General features: G+C 37.3%; 1 protein-coding gene across 1 annotated transcript in view; it reads left to right on the plus strand.

Annotated features, from left to right (window-relative positions):
- The window catches only part of CEP152 (centrosomal protein 152), an 88509-nt gene extending 69182 nt beyond the window's left edge, over nucleotides 1–19327 (plus strand). The window contains exons 22-27 of the mRNA XM_032593643.1: nucleotides 3529–3696; nucleotides 7089–7185; nucleotides 8275–8378; nucleotides 11031–11187; nucleotides 11437–11540; nucleotides 17661–19327. Of these exons, the coding sequence (XP_032449534.1) occupies nucleotides 3529–3696; nucleotides 7089–7185; nucleotides 8275–8378; nucleotides 11031–11187; nucleotides 11437–11540; nucleotides 17661–18694 (1664 nt within the window). The 3' untranslated portion in view covers nucleotides 18695–19327. The remainder of the gene's footprint in view (nucleotides 1–3528; nucleotides 3697–7088; nucleotides 7186–8274; nucleotides 8379–11030; nucleotides 11188–11436; nucleotides 11541–17660) is intronic.
- Nucleotides 19328–20300: the final 973 nt, after the last annotated feature.

The following is a 20300-nucleotide window of genomic DNA, read 5'->3' on the forward strand; positions in this document are numbered from 1 at the left end:
TCTCCATTGCAACCTGGAAAAGAACTAAGAATTACCAGAACAATTCATATGTACTGGGTCAATGAACTTAGTTTCCACAGTTTTTAATTTAGTAGGTAATGTTACCAGAATCGTAGAGGATTTCTGCCTTTCCTAAGAAGTCAGTTGACTGTTATTTTCCTCATCGTCCATAGACCCTTTTTCCTTTCTAGGTTCTAGGTGGTTGAGAACATCTTATTGTTAATTAGGTGTATGGGAATACATCCTTAATTTGTAATTTGTATTTTGTTTCTTTTCAGTGTGATTGTGTGTCTGTTGTTATATTTAGAAAAACCAGAGAATTCTTAAACATTTTATGAAATGGGTAGAAACAAGTTTTAGATATTATTTGGCTTTGGGAAGTCCTATCAGTGTGAAAGAAATTAATTTTTACTTAAGACAATCAGACTACAAAAGATTTTTCTTTCTTTAGTCTTTGTTCCCTAAAAACAAACACATTAACAAATTCATTAGAGAGGACTACCACCATTGTTAACTGTTTGGTCATAGCCTCCTAATATCTTATCATTTTTTTTAAGTAAGTTCAATATTATGAAATACTTTATACATGCAAAGAAAATATGTGATGTGCATGCAAGTTATGAAGCCTAGCAACCAGGAACCCACCCATTTGGCTTAAGAGCTAGAATATCACCAGTACCATTGAAGACCCCTGTCTGTTTGACCACAATCCCATCCCTGTAACTTCCTTTCAATCCAAGGTAACAAATATTTTCATTTTTAAAAACTATTCTCTTGCTTTTCTTTATGTTGTGACCAAAGGTAAGTATCCTGAAAAAGTTGTTGTTTTGTCTTTTAACATTATAAAAATGGTTTACTATTTATTGTAGTCTTTGTAACTTGCTTTTTTTCCCACTTAATATCAAGCTTCTGAGATTTGTCTGTGTTAATGCATGTAGCTCTAGTTTATTTATATTGCTGTGTAGTATTCCATTCTGTGAACATACTACAATTTATTCTGTTGTCAATGGTCGTTTGTCTGGTTTCCAGTTTTACAACAGTGTCTTAAATTAAAAATATAAATGCCTTGTATGGCACCAATGTGATGCTTTATGAATTCTTTGATGCTCATGGACATAAATGGCACCATTTAAATGAAAGTAAGTCAGAAAAGAGCTAAGAATAATTTTGTTGGACCAATGATTTTACATCAACATTTGACCCTGTGTCAGTTTGTGTTTGTGTTCCTACTTAATTATATCAATTACGGTAATAGTAATCTATTTTTTTGTATCATTTTTGTGTGTTATTTAATTTTAAGAATTCTTTGTATTACTAATAGCAATAGCTGTTATTTACTACATGCTGACCTGTGCCAGGTACTGTGCCACACAATTTTTATAAACGTATACATCCTGGCAGTTTTATTCTTATTTTTTTAAAAACTTACTTGGAGAGAGCAAAAGAGAGTATGCGCGCACATGTGAGTGCAGGAGGGGCAGAGAGAGGGGGAGAGAGAGGATCGTAAGCAGGTTCTGCACTGTCAGTGTGCAACCTGATGCAGGGCTCGCGCTCATGAACCGTGAGATCATGACCTGAGCCGAAATCAAGAGTCGGACACTTAACCAACTGAGCCACCTGGGTGCCCTGTCCTCCTGACAGTTTTACATCTTTTTTTCATTTGGAGACAATTTTAAATTTACAGAAAAGTCACAAAGTAAAAATAGTTGCAAATAGCACTCACATACCCTTTACCTAGATACATATGTTGATAATGTTTGACACTATTTTGTGCTCTTCTGTGTGTGTGTGTGTGTGTGTATGTGTGTATGTGAACATTTCATTTTTTTTCCTGAACCATTTGAAGATGTTCTATATATTGTGCCCTTTTACCCCTAAATAATTGTGTATTTTCAAAACATGTAGTAAATTTAACATTCAATGAAAATATTGTGTCAACCTGTTCGGATTTTGTCTAATTTTGTCAACTGACCCACTAATTTTGTTGACTGACCCAGTAGTGGCTTTCATTATTTTTCTCTCTACAGTACAAAAATCTGTCCGGGGTCAGGTATTATCCCTCCATGTCATGTCTTTTTAGTGTCCTTTAGTCTAGAATATTTCCACAGCCTCTTTTTGGCTTCTCTGACATTGACGTTTTTGAAAGACTTACTCTCCCTTTCCCCAGTGCTCCACCCCACCCCTCGGTTTTTTGGAACGTTCCTCATTTTGAGTTTTTCTGATGTCTCTTCATAATTAGGTTCAGGTTGTGTTTCCTTGGCTGATGCACTGCATAGGTGATGTGTTATCACATGTGGAGGTGCCCAGTGTCCATTTGTCTTTTATTGGTGAGGTTCTTTTGAGCACCTGGTCAAAGTGTATAGTTTCTTCACTGTATAGTTACTGGGTTCCCCCACCCCAATAACTAATAAGCAATCTGTGTGGAGACACGTGTAAGACCATGAAAATGTCCTTTTCATTAAAACTTTCCCTTATGTTTAGCAATCATTGATGATGCTTGTCTGATCCAGTCTTTACTGTGGTGGTTGCAAAATTATGAGTTTTCTAGCTCTAGACTTCCCTCTACTTTAACCAAGTTGGAACTTGGCATGTAATAATTGTGCATCCTCCTGCTAGTTTATATAGTTATTTATTTGTCTTTTTGTTCACTTACCAGTCTGCCCATCAATCCATCTACCTACCTCCTTACTTACCAGCTTAACCTACTTAACCATCTATCCATCCATTCCATTATGGAATTATTGGTATGACTCATGAATTCCTATTTTTTTGAAAGTATTTTATAATTCATTAGTATACTTAGTGTTCAAATTGTCCCATATTCAGGGGCACCTGGGTGGCTCAGTCGATTGAGCGTCAGACTTTGGCTCAGGTCATGATCTCGCGGTCTGTGAATTCGAGCCCCGCGTCGGGCTCTGTGCTGACAGCTCAGAGCCTGGAGCCTGCTTCGGATTCTGCGTCTCCCTCTCTCTCTGCCCCTCCCCCACTCACACTCTGTCTCTCTCTCTCTGTCAAAAATAAATAAACATTAAAAAAAAATTCAAATTGTCCCATATTCAGCTAGTGGAGCCCTTTCAAACTGGCTTCTATGTTCTTGTGACATGCCTGTGTTTTTCAGGAATTTCTTTCTGGCATTCATCTTGTATATACCTTGTCCGAGTACTGGAGTTACTGGATCCTTGAAGATCCTTGGTTCCTTGTCATGGGAAATGGTATTCAATACTAAGAGTTGAGCATTATGTTTCATAGCAATTTTTAAAACAGATGGTATGATTTAATTTTACATAATAAAAAACTAAGTCTCAGGTTATATAATATACTCAGAGGTACACTGCCAGTAAATAAAGAAGATTTAAACCCAGGTCTCTCTCTCTTAAGCATCATGTTCTTTTCAGTTACACTGTCACCTTCAGTCCCGTCACCTGGTTTCCTTCCTTCCTTCCTTCCTTCCTTCCTTCCTTCCTTCCTTCCTTTTTTAGTTCTTAGTCCAAATTGATATAAAAGTTTGCTATCATTTAATTTTTACAGATAAGAAAAAGATCCTTGAAATTAAGGATTCATGCTGTGGATACTGCTTCCAAGAACTTGAAAAGGCAAAGCAGGAATGTCAAGATCTGAAAAGAAAACTGGAGAAATGCTGTAGGCATCTTCAGCATTTAGAAAGGAAGCACAAAGCTGTAGTGGAAAAAATTGGAGGTTAGCATTCAAAGTAGCACTACTACTGGCATAAATCTCACTGATCCTTGAAATATTCAAATGTGACGTTTTAGTTAACGTAGGCACCGATTCTCTGAGGATTAAGGTAAACTAATTTGGACCTTATTTTTACTAACCAAATTGTTATTACTGAACTACAAAGAGGAAAATTGGAGCTCTGATTAAAAGGTCACATTCCTTTCTTCCTTTTTGGGCTGAATAGATACTGAATGCCCAATATGCGTCAGGCATTGTTCTAGGTACTAGGGACACAGCAGTGAATGCATCAGACAGATCTCCAGTTCTGATATAGATGTATAAGACTCTTTCCTTCCTTCAAGAAGCTTATCATCAAGTGAAGAGAACTAAAAGCAGATTAATAAGTAATTGCAGCACTGAGTGCTCCTGGTGGTATGTTTATGTAAACTTGGGAGAAAGGATGTTAATTAACTCTTCCTCCTATTAGAGTTAAGGAAGGCTGATTAAGCCTTGAAAGATGAAGACGTTTGCCAAAGAGGACGTCATTCTAGACAGAGGGGAAAGTCGTGCACAGAGACATGTGGGCATCCTTCACAGTGTTGTCAGGGAAATTGTCCGAAAGGACAATTGTCTGCCATCTTCTCTTGCCCTTCTGAAGAAGGGAAGCTACTGGGCTTCTGAGGTTGCTCCTTCTCACCTTGTGCTAGTCACTTATATTCCTGTGCTCTATACTCTGTACATGTGAAATATTCAGATTGCCCTGCTGGTCAGGAATTTTACTGCTGGACCCCACATACAATGTTGTCACTCTTTCCTTCACTTTACCCTTTCACTCTCATTTTGGCCTAACTCTTCCTCATCCTCTAGGATTCAACTGGGAGGATGCCTTATCTGCAGAGCCCTTCTTGATTTTTTCTAGTCTGGGTGAGGTGGGCCACTTCCGTGTGGCCCCATAGCACTTAGCTCCTCGTCTATTTCCATTCAGTATTTAATTTTTTTGGTTACTTGCCTGATACCCTTTTCCAACCTGTATGTTCCCTGAGGATAAGGAATATGTTGTATCTTCATCATTGTAGTCAGGATGGCCATTACATGTCAGACAATAATAAATGTTTACATGAATGAAGGATTGAATGCAAGGGTCCCAAATAATTGTGTCATCCAGAAAAGACCAGGTGGATAGGTTCACTTTATTTCTGCATTTCAACTCTATTGTTCACCTGGATGGCAGTCACTTTCTGGCTCTGCTTCCTCTAATCCATTCCCCATCAGACAGCAATAGTATCCTTTTTTTTTTTTTTTTTTTTTTTAAAGTTTATTTATTTTTGAGAGAGCAAGAGACAGAGCATGAGCAGAGGAGGGGCAGAGAGAGAGAGGAGAACACAGAATCCGAAGCAGGCTCCAGGCTCCAAGCTGTCAGCACAGAGCCCGATGCGGGGCTTGAACCCACGAACTGTGAGGTCATGACCTGAGCTGAAGTTGGACACTTAACCTACTGAGCCACCCAGGGGCCCCAAGAGTGACCTTTTAAAAAAAATAGATTGGATCATGCTGCTCTTTTGTTTGAAGTCCTTCCATGGCTCATCTGGTCCTCAGTAGGAAGTACAAACATTTTATTTAACATTGTTTAAGAAGCCTTTTATGATTCAGCATCTGCCAGCCCCTTAGTCTCATCTTGTCCCAGCCTCCTTATTCTCTCATTATCTCTTTTCTCTCTCATCTGTTTTCATCTCCCTTTACCAAAACATCTGTCTTTCCATCCTGATCACATTGCCAGGCTAACTCCTAGTCCTCTCTCCCCAGTACACTGTTTCCTCAGGGAGGCTTTCCTCACCACCCCAGACTTAACTAGTTAGCTTTTTTCTGTTAGACATTACCCACAGCATCTATGATTTTTCTAACATTTATCACATCATCCTTGTAATTAATTTTTGTCTGTATTGTCCTTTGGAGGGTAGCCTTGATGGTGACAAGGATCAAGTCCTGACCCAGCACTTAGCATAGTACCTGGCAACATAGCACGCTCTGTGAATACTGTTGACTAAGAGAAGCCATCCGCTTCGCTTCCGCCTACTGCTTACCAAGTCTGTTAGAGATAGATAATAATTACCTTTAAGGCAAGAATGGATTTTAAGAATTTTGAGATAAAAATTTTAACAACTGTAATTCCTATGGTGATGGCTTAGGTCTTTGGTAGAAGCCAGGAGAGTTAAGGAGCTCTTGTGAAATTTGATGAAAGTTAAGAATATTTGTTTTACCTAGTAAAATGACAAAGGCAGCTGGATAAGATTGTTATTCATAAATAATGTTTAGCACCGTATGTTGTGATCCTAGTTACTCCACATAGTGCTTTTTGAGGCTATCTTCTATAATTTATAGACTTAGAAATAATCCAAGAAGTTGGTACTTAGCTCAAAACAATGGACTGATACAAGGGGTTGGGGGTCAAAATTTAAGTCACTTGATAGTTTGATTTCAGTGTTTGTCTTAATGTAAATCTATTAGTTGATAATGTTTTTGCTACTATGGTTGCTTCTTTTCAGTTTCTTAAATTCCACTTTCCATGGTGTTGGTAGCATTTATTGAAAAGTGGTGGAGTAAGAGGAAGTGATTTAAAAACATACAAGTTATGTCAATCGCTAGGAGAAATAGAGCACTTTATTACTCAATTGACAGGGTGTGTTGAGAGAGGAGCATGGCAGGAAACATGGTGTGCCGTGTTCATATCTATTAGACATTGGTATTGCCAGGCTTTATATAAGATGCACTTATTTTATTTCTATTATCTTCAAAGTAGGTAATACTATCTCCATTTTCCATATGAAAAAAACTCAGGTTCAGAAAATTTAAGTAATTTGCCTAAACTCATTTAACTGGTAAGGAGCAGAGGTAGGATTTAAACCCATGTCTCTCTCACTCGGAAATTCATGTTTTGTTCTCCGTTCCATGTGGACTCCATCGGTTTCCTCTCATCCTCTTTTTAAAAGTTTAAAGAATTGAAAATCTTAATTGTGAAAGTGGCACCTACTTAAGCTCAACTTCCTTTTTATTTTGTTTAGAAGTGCTTGTTCAATGCTCATGTATAGGAGCATAAGGATTGTGAAATTACAAGACCCAGTATGTTTCTAGGGGGCTTCAGTGTAGCTGGGAAACAAAACAGATGCATCTGAAATGGTTGGAAACCTATTCCAGGGCAGTGTGTGACCCAGGCAAGATGAGGGTGGAATCCAGATTTCAAGCACTGAGGAGCCAGAACAGGGAGTGGTGACATTAGGATTCATCAGGGAATGAGTGATGTGGGGAGCAGCTGGAATTCCCACAATCTTCTCTACAAACATTTGCTCTGTGAACTTAAGGGAAAGGAAGACTGAAGAAAAAAAGATTAATTGACCACTATTAACTTTCCTTTTTAGAAGAGAATAATAAAGTTGTTGAAGAACTAATAGAAGAAAACAATGACATGAAGAGTAAATTGGAAGAACTGAGAGCACTTTGCAGAACACCACCAAGGTAGACTTTTACCATTAAAAAAAAAAACTTTTTTTTTTTTTTTAACATTTATTTGTTTTTGGGAGACAGCATGAGCAGGGAAGGGGCAGAGAGGCAGGGAGACACAGAATCCGAAGCAGGCTCCAGGCTCTGAGCTGTCAGCACAGAGCCCAACGCGGGGCTCGAACTCACAAACCGCGAGATCATGACCTGAGCTGAAGTCGGAGAACGCTCAACCGATTGAGCCACCCAGATGCCCCAAGAATGATTTATTTAAAAAGATATCCAAAATATATTGTTAAATTAAAAAAACAGGTTATAGAACAATATAATACAGTCCCATTTTTATTTCATTTTATTTATTTTATTATTACTTTTTAAAAAATATTTACTTTTAAGAGAGAGAGAATGAGCGGGCAAGAGGCAGAGAGAGAGGGAGGCACAGAATCCGAAGCAGGCTCCAGGCTCTGAGCTGTCAGCACAGAGCCTGATGTGGGACCCGAACCCACGAACCGTGAGATGATGACCTGAGCTGAAGTCGGACGCTTAACTGACTAAGCCACCCAGGTGCCCCAGACTCATACTATTTTAAAGAAATTGTTTATTTCTAAGTATGTTTAATTTTTTATATGAATTACATTAATAATATCATACCAAGAATATAAAACTTGTCATTGTTATATAGCAAGAAGTATAAAAAAAGAAAATCTTCCAAAACCCTATTCTCAGCAGATACCCTCTGTCAGCCTCTTGTTTTATATCATTTAAACCCCTTTGTACACATGTGTGCATGTTTTAAAAATAGAGATTATTATGGAAGCTGTTTTGTAACCTTTATTTAACCGAATGTCCTAAGATAAACATTTCCATATGTCATAAAATATCCTCCCATAATATGCTTTTCAGTTGCTGCATATATTTTCATCATGTGGATTTATCATGATTTATTTAAGTAACCATAACATTTGTTTCCGTTTTTCTTCTATTTTAAATAACTATATAATAAAGACCTCATATATGATTTTTTTAGCACATCTCAATTGGATGTTATTGGAATATATAGATATTTTTACTTAAAATCTATGTTTGCAATATTTGGTTCATTTTTAGGTCATTGTCAGAAGGGGCCATTGAAAATGCTTGCCTGCTGTGCAGTGGGAAGGCCTTGGAGGAACTTCGCGGACAGTACATTAAAGCTGTAAAAAAAATTAAGCGTAAGTTCCTAAGGGGAGTCGCAGGATTTTAAGGTTGTCTGAACCATTTTTTAACTCACTAGTACTAGTAATTTGGGGGAATTTTCCAAATTATTTTGTTCTGAGATCTTACCTGCTTTTAGAAGAGATTAGTGACTCCTTTTCTAAATTATGCAGCAATGGGTAATTTTGCCCAATATCTTTTGGAAGTGACATGAGGGTAGAGTTATTTTACATCATTAATTATTATTAATTATCCTATTCCTTTTTTGGGCACTAATGTCAAACTAAAACTTTCATAATCTTAAAACTTAAATAACTAAAACAAAATGTCATGTGAGTTTTAAATTAGCAAGTATTACTTTCTACTGTAAACTTTTTTTTTTAATTTTATATTGTTCAATGCCAGTGTTATTATTATTTTAATTTATATTCAAGCTAGTTAACACATAGTGTAGTCTTGGCTTCAGGAGTAGAACCCAGTGATTCATCTCTTAAAACTGACACCCAGTGCTCATCCCAAAAAGTGCCCTCCTTAATGCCCATCACCCATTTAACCCACCCCCACCCCGTCTACTCCCCCCTCCAGCAACCCTCAGTTTGTTCTCTGTATTTAAGAGTCTCAATGTTTGGCCTCCCTCTCTGTTTTTATCTTATTTTTTCTTCCCTTCCCCTATGTTCATCTGTTGTGTTTCTCAAATTCCACATATGAGTGAGATCATATTATATTTGTCTTTGTAAAGACCATACTAGTTAGGCATTGTTCTGTTGTTTGTCATTATTTTTATAGTGGATTAAATCATACATATAAGTTTGTTCATCAAGTCCTTTGCAGTAAGAGGTGATGCAGCATACCTGGCAGAGCATTTCTCTCATTTATGTTTTTTCAGTAGAATATCTTCTGTTTTTTATTTACAAACAATATTGCATAGATTCCATGTATGTCCCAGAACAGTAACAAGTGTTGATACAGGAGAACTGTATGTTTACCTCTTAAAATTGCGTTTATTTTTTTAAAATTTTTTTTAGGGGCGCCTGGGTGGCGCAGTCGGTTAAGCGTCCGACTTCAGCCAGGTCACGATCTCGCGGTCTGTGAGTTCGAGCCCCGCGTCGGGCTCTGGGCTGATGGCTCAGAGCCTGGAGCCTGTTTCCGATTCTGTGTCTCCCTCTCTCTCTGCCCCTCCCCCGTTCATGCTCTGTCTCTCTCTGTCCCAAAAATAAATAAACGTTGAAAAAAAAAAATTAAAAAAAAAAAATAAAATGTTTTTTTAATGTTTATTCATTTTTGAGAGACAGAGCACGAGTGGGAGAGGGGCAGAGAGAGCCAGAGACACAGACTCCAAAGTAGGCTCCAGGCTCTGAGCTGTCAGCACAGAGCCCGATGCGGGGCTCAAACCCACAAACTGTGAGATCATGACCTGAGCCAAAGTCAGACGCTCAACTGACTGAGCCACCCAGATGCCCCCAAATTGCATTTATTTTTAACAAAATGAATGAGAAAGGTCTTAAGTTCCAGATGTAATTGGTAGATCATCAGCATCATGTTTGGATGTTTGGAAAAGCCCACGTAGTGTCAATAAAGAGAATTTGCTTCTCAGTTGTTGCCAGTGCCAACAGAGGCCATATTACTACAAATACAAACAAAGCAACTTTTTATTAACAATTGTATCCGTTGGGAAGTGAAATTTTAAGCGTTTTTTTCATACTCGTGTGCTAACTTGTATGTATATGTATTTGTTTAATATTTTAGACATTGGTTGGAGGTTTTATGTTGACATGTATTCATTTTAATTTGTCCCACTTCAAATAATGAGAAAGAGCCTTCCAGTTAGTATTTTTCGCATAGAGCGTCTAATCTTCAGGAAGAGCTTACTGATATTGAGGGAAATTCCTCTATGAATTGAATCTTTAATAGGAATGGTGATATATTCTAGAGGTAGGATGTAGCCCTAGATTTAATTAAAAAAAAAAAAATGTTAACCTTAAGTAATGGTAGTCTCAATCCAATATTAAAAAGAAAACTTGCAAGCAGTGGATTATTTTTAAATGTAAATTCCAGAAGGCGATATAAGTCTCATCCTTCTCCCTGGCATTTTATACATATCTCTCATGGATTGTAGTATTATATTTACTTAGATACTTTTAACTGCTGCCTAAAGAATTGAATAATATTGAAAAATGGATTTTTCAGAGCATAAGTGATAGGAATCTGAGTCTCTCTGGTTCATATTGCCTCCTTCTGTCCTTCTGTGTCTGGTTCTTCCTTCCTTTCTTCTTCACCCTTTTTGTGTATTTATTTTTCCTCTCTTAATCAGACACGTTATACATCATCGAAATGTGTAAGTTTCTGTATCTAATATTTATTTTCTTGCCTTAGTGTTTTAGAATGTGACAAAGTTTTCCTAGGGAATATGCTATTTCCTTACCATATGTGTCTATCTTCATTCTAAAAGGACTTGTAGATTATTTCTCCTCTGAGTCTCCCAAAATAGTGATCTGAAACATTCCATTTTAATGATTGTGGAAAAGTATAATGTTTATCCTCTAGTCACTTCATCTCCCAGAAAACTGATCTGAAGTTTGCCTCCCCTATTTGTGAAAAACTGATAGTAAACTTGCATTTTTGTGGGGATTCCTGTCTCACACCAACTCCCTACCCCACCTCCCCTCTAGGTGATATGCTTCGTTACATTCAAGAGAGTAAAGAAAGAGCTGCGGAAATGGTAAAAGCAGAGGTATTGCGAGAACGTCAAGAAACTGCCCGAAAGATGCGCAAGTATTACTTGACTTGCCTCCAACAGATTTTGCAGGATAATGGAAAACAGGAAGGGTAAGTTCAGTCTAAACAAATAGCGTGTCCTGAGCCTACCAAGACATCATGTTGTCATTTTCTAAACATTTTCCTTAACCACAAAATTAACTATTTCTACATGATCAGCCATTAGGGGTTAAGAGAGGCTTATGTCTGTACTACCCTAAATATTGGCAGAACTAATAGGAAAACAGAAATCCTGGGGCTAAGGAAACTCATTTTTTCCTTTAAACTATTATTAATTTAATATTCTGGAATTCCCCACAGGGCTGAGAAAAAGATTATGAATGCTGCTAGCAAACTTGCTACAATGGCAAAATTGCTGGAAACGCCTATTTCTAATAAATCCCAGAGCAAAACTACACAGTCAGGTATGTCAAAATGAGTCACTTGAAGGGTTTTTTTCTCCCTTGCCTCTTAGATGTTTAATATTTTTAGTATGAAAAAGAGTAAGGAATGTAAGGAGTGAGTTAATTTATAAAGTTGTAGCTGTGTTTTACTTAAACTGGAAACTTTCAAAAAAGAGTATAGAATTTCCAGCTCAAGTAGACAGACTGAACATATCCATCAGCTTTCTATTGTTATGTCCATTCCTAGAAATGCTAGAAACTATTTTTAAAAAGTTAGTAGAAGGGAGAAAATGATAAACATCAGAACAGAAATAAATGAGAGACTAAAAAAAAAAGTAGGAGAGATCAACAAAACCAAAAGCTGGTCTGTTAAAAACATAAAATTGATAAACCTTTAGCCAGACTCATCAAGAAAAAAGATAGGACTCAAAACTAGAAATGAAAGAGAAGTAGCAACTGACACCACAGAAATACGGAGGAATATAAAAGACTACTATGAAAAATTATATGCCAACAAATTGGACAACTTAGAACAAAGGAATAAATTTCTAGAAACATACAATCTTATAAGACTGAATTAGGAAGAAATAGAAAATCTGAATAGACCAATTACTAGTAACAAAATTGAATGAGTAAGTATAAAACTTCCAACAAACACAAGTCCACAACTAGATCGATTCACAAGTGAATGCTACCGAACATTTAAAGAAGGATTAATGCCTGTCCTCAAACTATTCCGAAAAATACAAGAGGAAGGAAAACTTCCAAATTCATTTCTATAAGGCCAGCATTACCTTGATACCAACCCAGAAAAAGATACTATAAAAAATAGAAAACTACGGGCCAGTATCTCTGATGAATATAGATGTAAAAATCCTTGACAAAGTATTAGCAAACTAATTTCAACAGCACATGAAAAAGGTCATTCACCATGATCAAGTGGGATTTACTCTGGGCATGCAAGGATGGTTCATTATCCACAAATCAATCTACATGATACACCACATTTAAAAAATGAAGATGACAAACCATACGATCATCTCAATAGATGCAGAAAAAATATTTGATAAAATTCAGCATCTGTTTATGATAAAAATTCTCAACAAAGTGGGTTAAGACGGATTACACCTCAACATAATATAGACCAACATGACACACCCACAGTTGACATCATACTCAGTGGGGAAAAAGTGAAAGCTTTTTCCCTAATATCAGTAACGACAAAGATGTTTACTCTTACCACTTTATTCAACATAGTACTGGAAGTCCTAGCCACAGCAGTCAGACAAGAAAAAGAAACAAAAAGCATCCAAATTGGTAGGGAAGAAGCAAAACTGTCACTTTTTGCAGATGACATGATACAATACATAGAAGACCCTAAAGACACCACCAAAAAACAACCAGAATTAATAAATGAATTCAGTAATGTTGCAGGATATAAAATTACAGAAATCTGTTGTGTCTGTATAGACTAATAAAGTATCAGAAAGAGAAATTAAGAAAATAATCCCATTGCATCAAATAGAATGAAATACCTAGGAATAAATTGCATCAAATAGAATGAAAATATAATGATACAAATATAATTGCATCAAATAGAATGAAATACCTAGGAATAAATTTAATGAAGGAGGTAAAAGACCTATACTCTGGAGACTTTAAGACATGGATGAAAGAAATTGGAAATAACATAAAGGAATGGGAGGACATATCATGCTCATGGATTGGAAAAATTAATATTGTTAAAATGCCCATACTACTCAAAGCAGTCTAGCGATTCAGTGCAATCCCAAACAAGGTGTCAAAGTATTTTTCCCAGAATTAGGACAAATAATCCTCAAATTTGTATGGAACTACTAAAGACCCTGAATAGCAGGGTTGAGCAATCTTGAGAAAGAAGAGCAAAGCTGGATGTATCACAATTCCAGACTTCAAGCTATACCACAAAGTTTTAGTAATCAAACAGTGTGTACAGGCACAGAAACAGATACATAGACTGATGGAAGAGGATAGAGAGTACAGAAATAAAGTCATGGTTATATGGTCAGTTGATCTATGACAGAGGAGGCAAGAATATGCAATGAGGAAAAGACTGTCTCTCTTTTTTCTGTAAATGTTTATTTTGAAAGAGAGAGAGGGTGGGAAAAGGGCAAAGAGAGAGGGAGAGAGAATCCCAAGCAAGCTCCACGCTGTCGGCACAGTATCCTACATGAGGCTTGATCTCACGAACTGTGAGATCATGACCTGAGCTGAAATCCAGAGTTAGATGCTTAACTGACTGAGCCAACCAGATGCCCCAAGACAGTCTCCTTAATGATGGGAAAACTGCATAGCTACATGCAAAAGAATGAAACCGTATCACTTTCTTAAACATTTTCTTAATACAAAAATAAAACGTATTAAAGACCTAAATAAAAGTAAGACCTCAAACCATAAAACTCCCAAAGGAAAACATAAACAATAACCTCATGGAGATTGGCCCTAGCAACTTTTTTTCTGGATGTCTTCTCAGCCAAGTAAAACAAAAGCAAAAATAAGTTATTGGGACTACATTGAAACAAATAAGTTTCTGCACAGCAAAGGAAACAGTTAACAAAACAAAAAGGCAACCTCCTGAATGGTAGAGGATATTTGTAAATGATACATCCGGTAAGGGGATATCCAAAATAAATATAAAGAACTTGTACAACTCAACACCCACACTGCAAATAATCCAATTAAAAAATAGGCAGAAGACATGAACAGACATTTCTCCAAAGAAGATGTACAGATGGCCAAGGGATACATGAAAAGATGCTCGACATCACTCATCATCAGGGAAACACAAATCAAGACTACAATGATGGGTTGCTTGGGTGGCTCAGTCGGTTTTGGCTCCAGTCATGATCTCATGGTTCATGACATTGAGCCCCATGTTGGGCTGTCCTCTGGCAGCATGGAGCCTGCTTGGGATTCTCTCTCCGTCTCTCTCTGCCCCTCCCCAACTCAAGCTCCCCCCCACCATCTTAAACTAAATAAATAAACATTTAAAAAAAAAACTACAATGAGATATCACCTTATACCTGTCAGAACGACTGAAACCAAAAACACAAGGAACAACAAGCGTTGGTGAGGATGTAGAGAAAAAGGAACCCTCTTGCACTGTTGGTGGTAATGCAAATTGGTGCAGCCACTGTGGAAAACAGTATAGAGGTTCTTCAAAAAATTAAAAATAGAACTACCTTACAATCTAGTAATTGCACAACTGGGTTTTTACCCCCCAAAATACAAAAACACCAATTTGAAAAGATATATGCACCCCTATGTTTATTGCAGTATTATTTATAATAGCCAAGATATGGAAGCAACTTAAGTGTCCATCTAGATGAATGGACAGAGAAGACTTGATATGCACACACAAACATACATAGAAATGTTAGCCATAAAAAAATGAAATCTTCCCATTTGTGACAACATGAATGGATCTAAAGAGTATTGTAAGTGAAATAAGTCAGACAGGAAGACAAGTAATACATGATTTCACTTATATGTGGATTCTAAAAAGCAAAACAAACACGTACACAAACAGTAACAGTCTCACAAATACAGAGAACAAACTGATGTTTGCCGGAGGGGAAGAGGTGGGGGATGGGTGAAACTGGTGTAGGAGATTAAGAGGTACAAGCTTCCAGTTATAAAATAAGCAAGTCACAGGGATATAAAGTACAGGATAAGGAATATAGTCGAGACTATTATAATAACTTTGTATGGTGATAGATTGTAATCACACTTACCGCAGTGAGCAGTGCATGTTCATAGAAGTGTTGAATCACTATGCCATTTGCCTGAGACTAACATAACATCGCATGGCAACTGTACTTCCATTTTTAAAAATACATAAATAATTAAAAAATAAAAAGTTAAATAATCGATGGACCAGAAGCTCTGAGAAATCCCTGAAAGAAAGAAATCCGTATAAGCCTGAAGATGGAAACCTCAATTCAAAACTGCCAGAAGAGGAGAGCTACAGGCAGGACCAATAGCAAAACTGTGTCACATACGAAGGCAGTATGTTGCAGGAGAAGTAGTATGCCTCGGGGATCCCAGTGAGGTAATGAGTTGGTGTTCTAGAGTAACAGTAACCAGGTGAGGTCACCCTCTTTATCATCCTTCTCCTCTCCCTTTTCCAGCCCCAGTATTGGGCTAGAGTAAGGGCAGCAGGAACAGAGTCTCAGAACAGGGCAAGGCTCTAGATGGCTAGTTATACTAAGGAGGAACTTACAGTCCACATGCCCCAAGTACCAAGCTATTAGGTTTTTCTACCCTGCAGCTTCTTCCTTCTACTACACTCTCAACTATTTTAAACAAGCAGATGCCATACTCAGAACATCTAAAAGATAAGCAAGCATTCAGGGGAGCCTGGGTGGCTCAGTTGGTTGAGCACCCGACTTTGGCTCAGGTCATGATCTAACAGTTTGCGGGTTCGAGCCCTGCATTGGGCTCTGTGCTGACAGCTCGGAGCTCAGAGCCTGGAGCCTGCTTCAGATTCTGTGTGTGTCTCTCTCTTTCTGCCCCTCCCCTGTGCATGCTTGTTCGCTCTCTCTCTCTCAAAAATAAATAAACGTTAAAAAAATTTTTTTTTAAAGATAAGCATTCAACAAAGAATCACCAAATATCTATAGAAAGCCAGCACCATGATAAGACACCTAACTCAAAAGAAGACAAGGCAAAAAACACAACAGAACTTATGCCTTTGGAGACAGAATTAACAGAACAAACTAAAGCGTCTGAGAGAATGTGAGATAGTATTCTCAAAAGGATGTAAGAGCATATTGTATAATATGCTAAGAAGTTTACTATTTTTAAGGAAAAGATATAGTTACTGTTAACGCCAGCCATTGCTAGAAAAATACAAGTTTAAGTATGTGTATTAAAATTTAAGGCTAACCAATAGAGAAATAGAATATATATCTTTCAAGGTAGTAGGAGAAAAACTCAGAATAAAAGGTTTCAGTCTAACAAAATCACGAAAGAGGCAAAATACAACTAGAAAGCTTTGGTAAATAGAAACTTACTGTAGTGTAAAACATCAGTAATCACCCTAAAGGCGAGTAGTTTAAACTCACTTATTAAAAGACCATAATTTTCATTTTTTAAAAATCCAGACATATGTTCTCTCTATGAGAACAACATCAAAAATTCAAAATGAAAGAATGGAGACTAATTTGCCAAGCAGTGATATGTTGATAGTAGATAAATTATAGAGTTAAATACAGTATTAAGCACATTATAGTTCACATTGAGAGGGATTAAAGTGACAGTTGATAATGGTAAAGAAGACTCCCAAGAACCTACAAATGGGTTCTTTCTGCTCATGATAAAATAGCTTTAGAATACATAAAGCAAAAGCTGATGGAAATGGGTGAAAAAATTGATAAATTTCCAGTCACACTGGGAGATTTTGAACCTATCTGTGGGGAAATGGGGTTTTTGAACTTCTGGAAAGCTTGAAGCAGAGATTGTTCAAAAATTCACAAGTCTGATATTGGTAGTCGTTCTTCAAAACACAAAGATTGTGTAAATTCGAGAATGGTGATGTCAACCTTGGGTATTAATGATTTGGGGCAATTGTGTGAATGTCCCCAGTGGAAGCAAACCCTTTCCATGCTGTAGGGACCAAGATACACTTTTCTGAGATATGCCTCTGATTTTATGCTATGTGGCTGCTTTGCCTCTGGTCAGATTTAGTGTCTTAGCTAGTGTGTGTGTGCTGGGGGGAAGAGGGGGTGGGGGACGTGGGGGGGGCAGGGGTGTGGTATGCTTATGTAGTTGTTGAGTGTTGGGGTTTCTTCTAGCAAAATGTCTTCATCAGAACAGAATTGGAAACTTGCATTTGGCTCCTGAAATGCTAGAATATCTGTTGCAGGAAATAATAGATCAGATGCATAACAATAATGTCAGATTTCAGTAACAACTACCTAACTTTATTCAATGCGGATTTGTAAAACAATTTTTTTAAATATCCAGCATTGATGTATTTTCTTTGATGAAAATACATACATTCTTTGGAAATACATGAAAACATAATTTTTTCCTCCCCTTTCAATGTTAACTTTATCCTAATTTTGTTTTCGCCTAATTTTGTTCCCTCGTATGTAGTAGTAGTACCTCTGACTTCGGAGATGATGACGGGAGTTGAAAAATCAAAAGGAAATGATGTGAATCAGAATACAGGGCATCATACTGAAAGCAAATCAAACAGTATACAAAGTATTCCCAGGAGTACATGTGACCAAGTTCCTAAGAGAAGGGCTGCTTGTAACCTACGACGGCGGTTAGCGGATGCAGAGCATGGCGATGTAAAGCACATGGGTTCCAAAGAGTCACAATCAGACTCTCAGTTTGGGGAAAACACTTACAAACATCTAGACATTTTGCCAAATGATGTTTCTCCTGAGTTTGTTCCATATGAAGGTGAAAAAGGCTTTGTTTTGCACAAGAAGAAAGACCGCAGTGATACTGGCTCTGAATCACTTCAGCATTCAGCTGCATACCCCTTTCTTGGATCCTTCGGAAGTAAATCATCACCTAGGTACACCCCTAGTCTTTCCGAATCTGGATCCACACATACAACTTTTCGAGGTCCTAATGAAAGACTCGGTTTAAAAGTATACAAGTGCAATCCACTAATGGAAAGTGAAAATGCTGCATCTGAGAAAAGTCAACGTTTGGGTGTTTGGGAAACTCCAGTAAAGGATGGAGGGGACTTTGATGACTCCGTGGGCTGGCGTTCCAACAGTGCCACTTTGCCCTGCGACGGTCACGAAGTGTCATTTTTACATGGTAGACCACAAGAAACTCTGGATATACCAGCTGAATCTGTTAATTTCCAACACTCGTCAGCAGCCGGTTGTCTTTCAGATACAGAGAAAAATGGTATGATTTGTCAACCAGTGAAACGTCAGAGTGGTCACACTTCAGACCTGTCAGAAAAAACCCTGTGTTCCCAGCCAGAGATCAATATGACTCTGAGACACACCCCTCATCATAAGGCTGATCTGGTAAAGTCAGATTTCCAAAAACTGAGCAGTACAGCACCTTCATCAGTGTGTCGGCAGCCTTTGAGAAAATTGATTGCTCCTCTGTCTAGCCAACAAGATAGTGGTTTTGATAGCCCCTTTGTCAATTTGGACTAACTGTTGTACAGTATTTAAGAAGAATCATTGATATATTGACAAGAAAACTGGAAGGGAAGACTTCGTACTGGAAAAATTGTGGGCTCTATCTATTTTGAGATGTTTTAATAACATCTATCATATGAGCAAAGTATTCTTATAAAATTACTTGAGATATTAATGGTGCCTCAATCTTCCAAAGGCCTGATGATGTATGTGTAATCTGCTTCTGTGTGGTGCTTTATATGTGGTTGCCAAACCATCTATTTTTATACTTACAAATTAGCTTTCTGTACAATGTTACGTTATTTAAATAAACTTGCATATGGTCTATAGAATTGTCACGGATTCTTTTGTAATTATAGAAACGATATATTGGCATGTTTGAAATTCACCCAGAATAAGATATGAATCTGGATGATATGTATGTATGGCCAACCAAATTTAATGTTTGTAATGAGCCACATTTAATGGAGCTGTAGATCTACTCAACATGCTTTTGAGTGGAAATAGCTACTCCAAATTTTGATCCTCGCTTGCAGTTAGTGGAAAAGAAGTATTTCAAGAATTGCCACAAAATATAATTGTGTCCTGGTTTCATTATTTAAAATATTAATCTGAATTTTTTTTTAGCTGACCTTTGCATTACTTCAAATCTCCTGTGACAGCCAGAGACTGTCTTTGTCTTTTATGGTTTTACAGCCTTTCTTTCATCTGAAATATTACATTTTAAAATCAAAATAAACATCGTCTTCTAGCAAAAAATTTCAAAGTTTTAGATTTTTATGTTCATTTATAGTACAGAATTGGCTAACTTATTAATGCTGTGGGCAGAAAGTTGTAATATTTTTTTAATTTATTTAAATTCAAGTTAGTTAATGTTCAGTGTGGTATTGGTTTCAGGAGTAGAACGCAGTGATTCATCATTTACATACAACACCCAGTGCTCATCCCAACAAGCGCCCTTCTCAATGACCATCACCCATTTAGCCCATCCCCCCATCCGCCCCCCCCTCCAACAACCCTCAGTTTGTTCTCTGTATTTAAGACTCTCTTATGGTTTGCCTCCCTCTCTGTTTTTATCTTATTTTTCCTTCCTTTTCCCTGTGTTTATCTGTCGTGTTTCTTAAATTCTACATATGAGTGAAATCATATATTTTTCTTTGCTCTGACTGACTTATTTCGCTTAGTATAATACACTCTTGTTCCATCCATGTTGCAAATGGCAAGATTTCATTCTTATTGATCGTTGAATAGTATCCCATTGTATGTGTGTGTATATGTATGTACACACTACATCTTCTTTATCCATTTGTCAGTCGATGGACATTTGGGCTGTTTCCATAATTTGTCTCTTGTTGATAGTGCTGCTGTAATCATTGGGGTGCATGTGTGCCTTTGAATCAGCGTTTTTGTATCCTTTGGAAAAATACCTAGTAGTGCAATTGCTGGGTCATAGGGTAATTCTATTATTAATTTTTTGAAGAACCTCCCTACTGTTTCCAGAGTGGCTGCACCAGTTTGCATTCCCAACACTGCAAAAGGGTTCCCCTTTCTCTGCATCCTCACCAGCATCTATTTTTGCCTGAGTTGTTAATTTTAGCCATTCTGAGGTGTAAGGTGGTAT

The sequence above is a fragment of the Lynx canadensis genome, chromosome B3 (genome assembly GCF_007474595.2).
Source record: "Lynx canadensis isolate LIC74 chromosome B3, mLynCan4.pri.v2, whole genome shotgun sequence".
Taxonomy (NCBI): Eukaryota; Metazoa; Chordata; class Mammalia; order Carnivora; family Felidae; genus Lynx; species Lynx canadensis.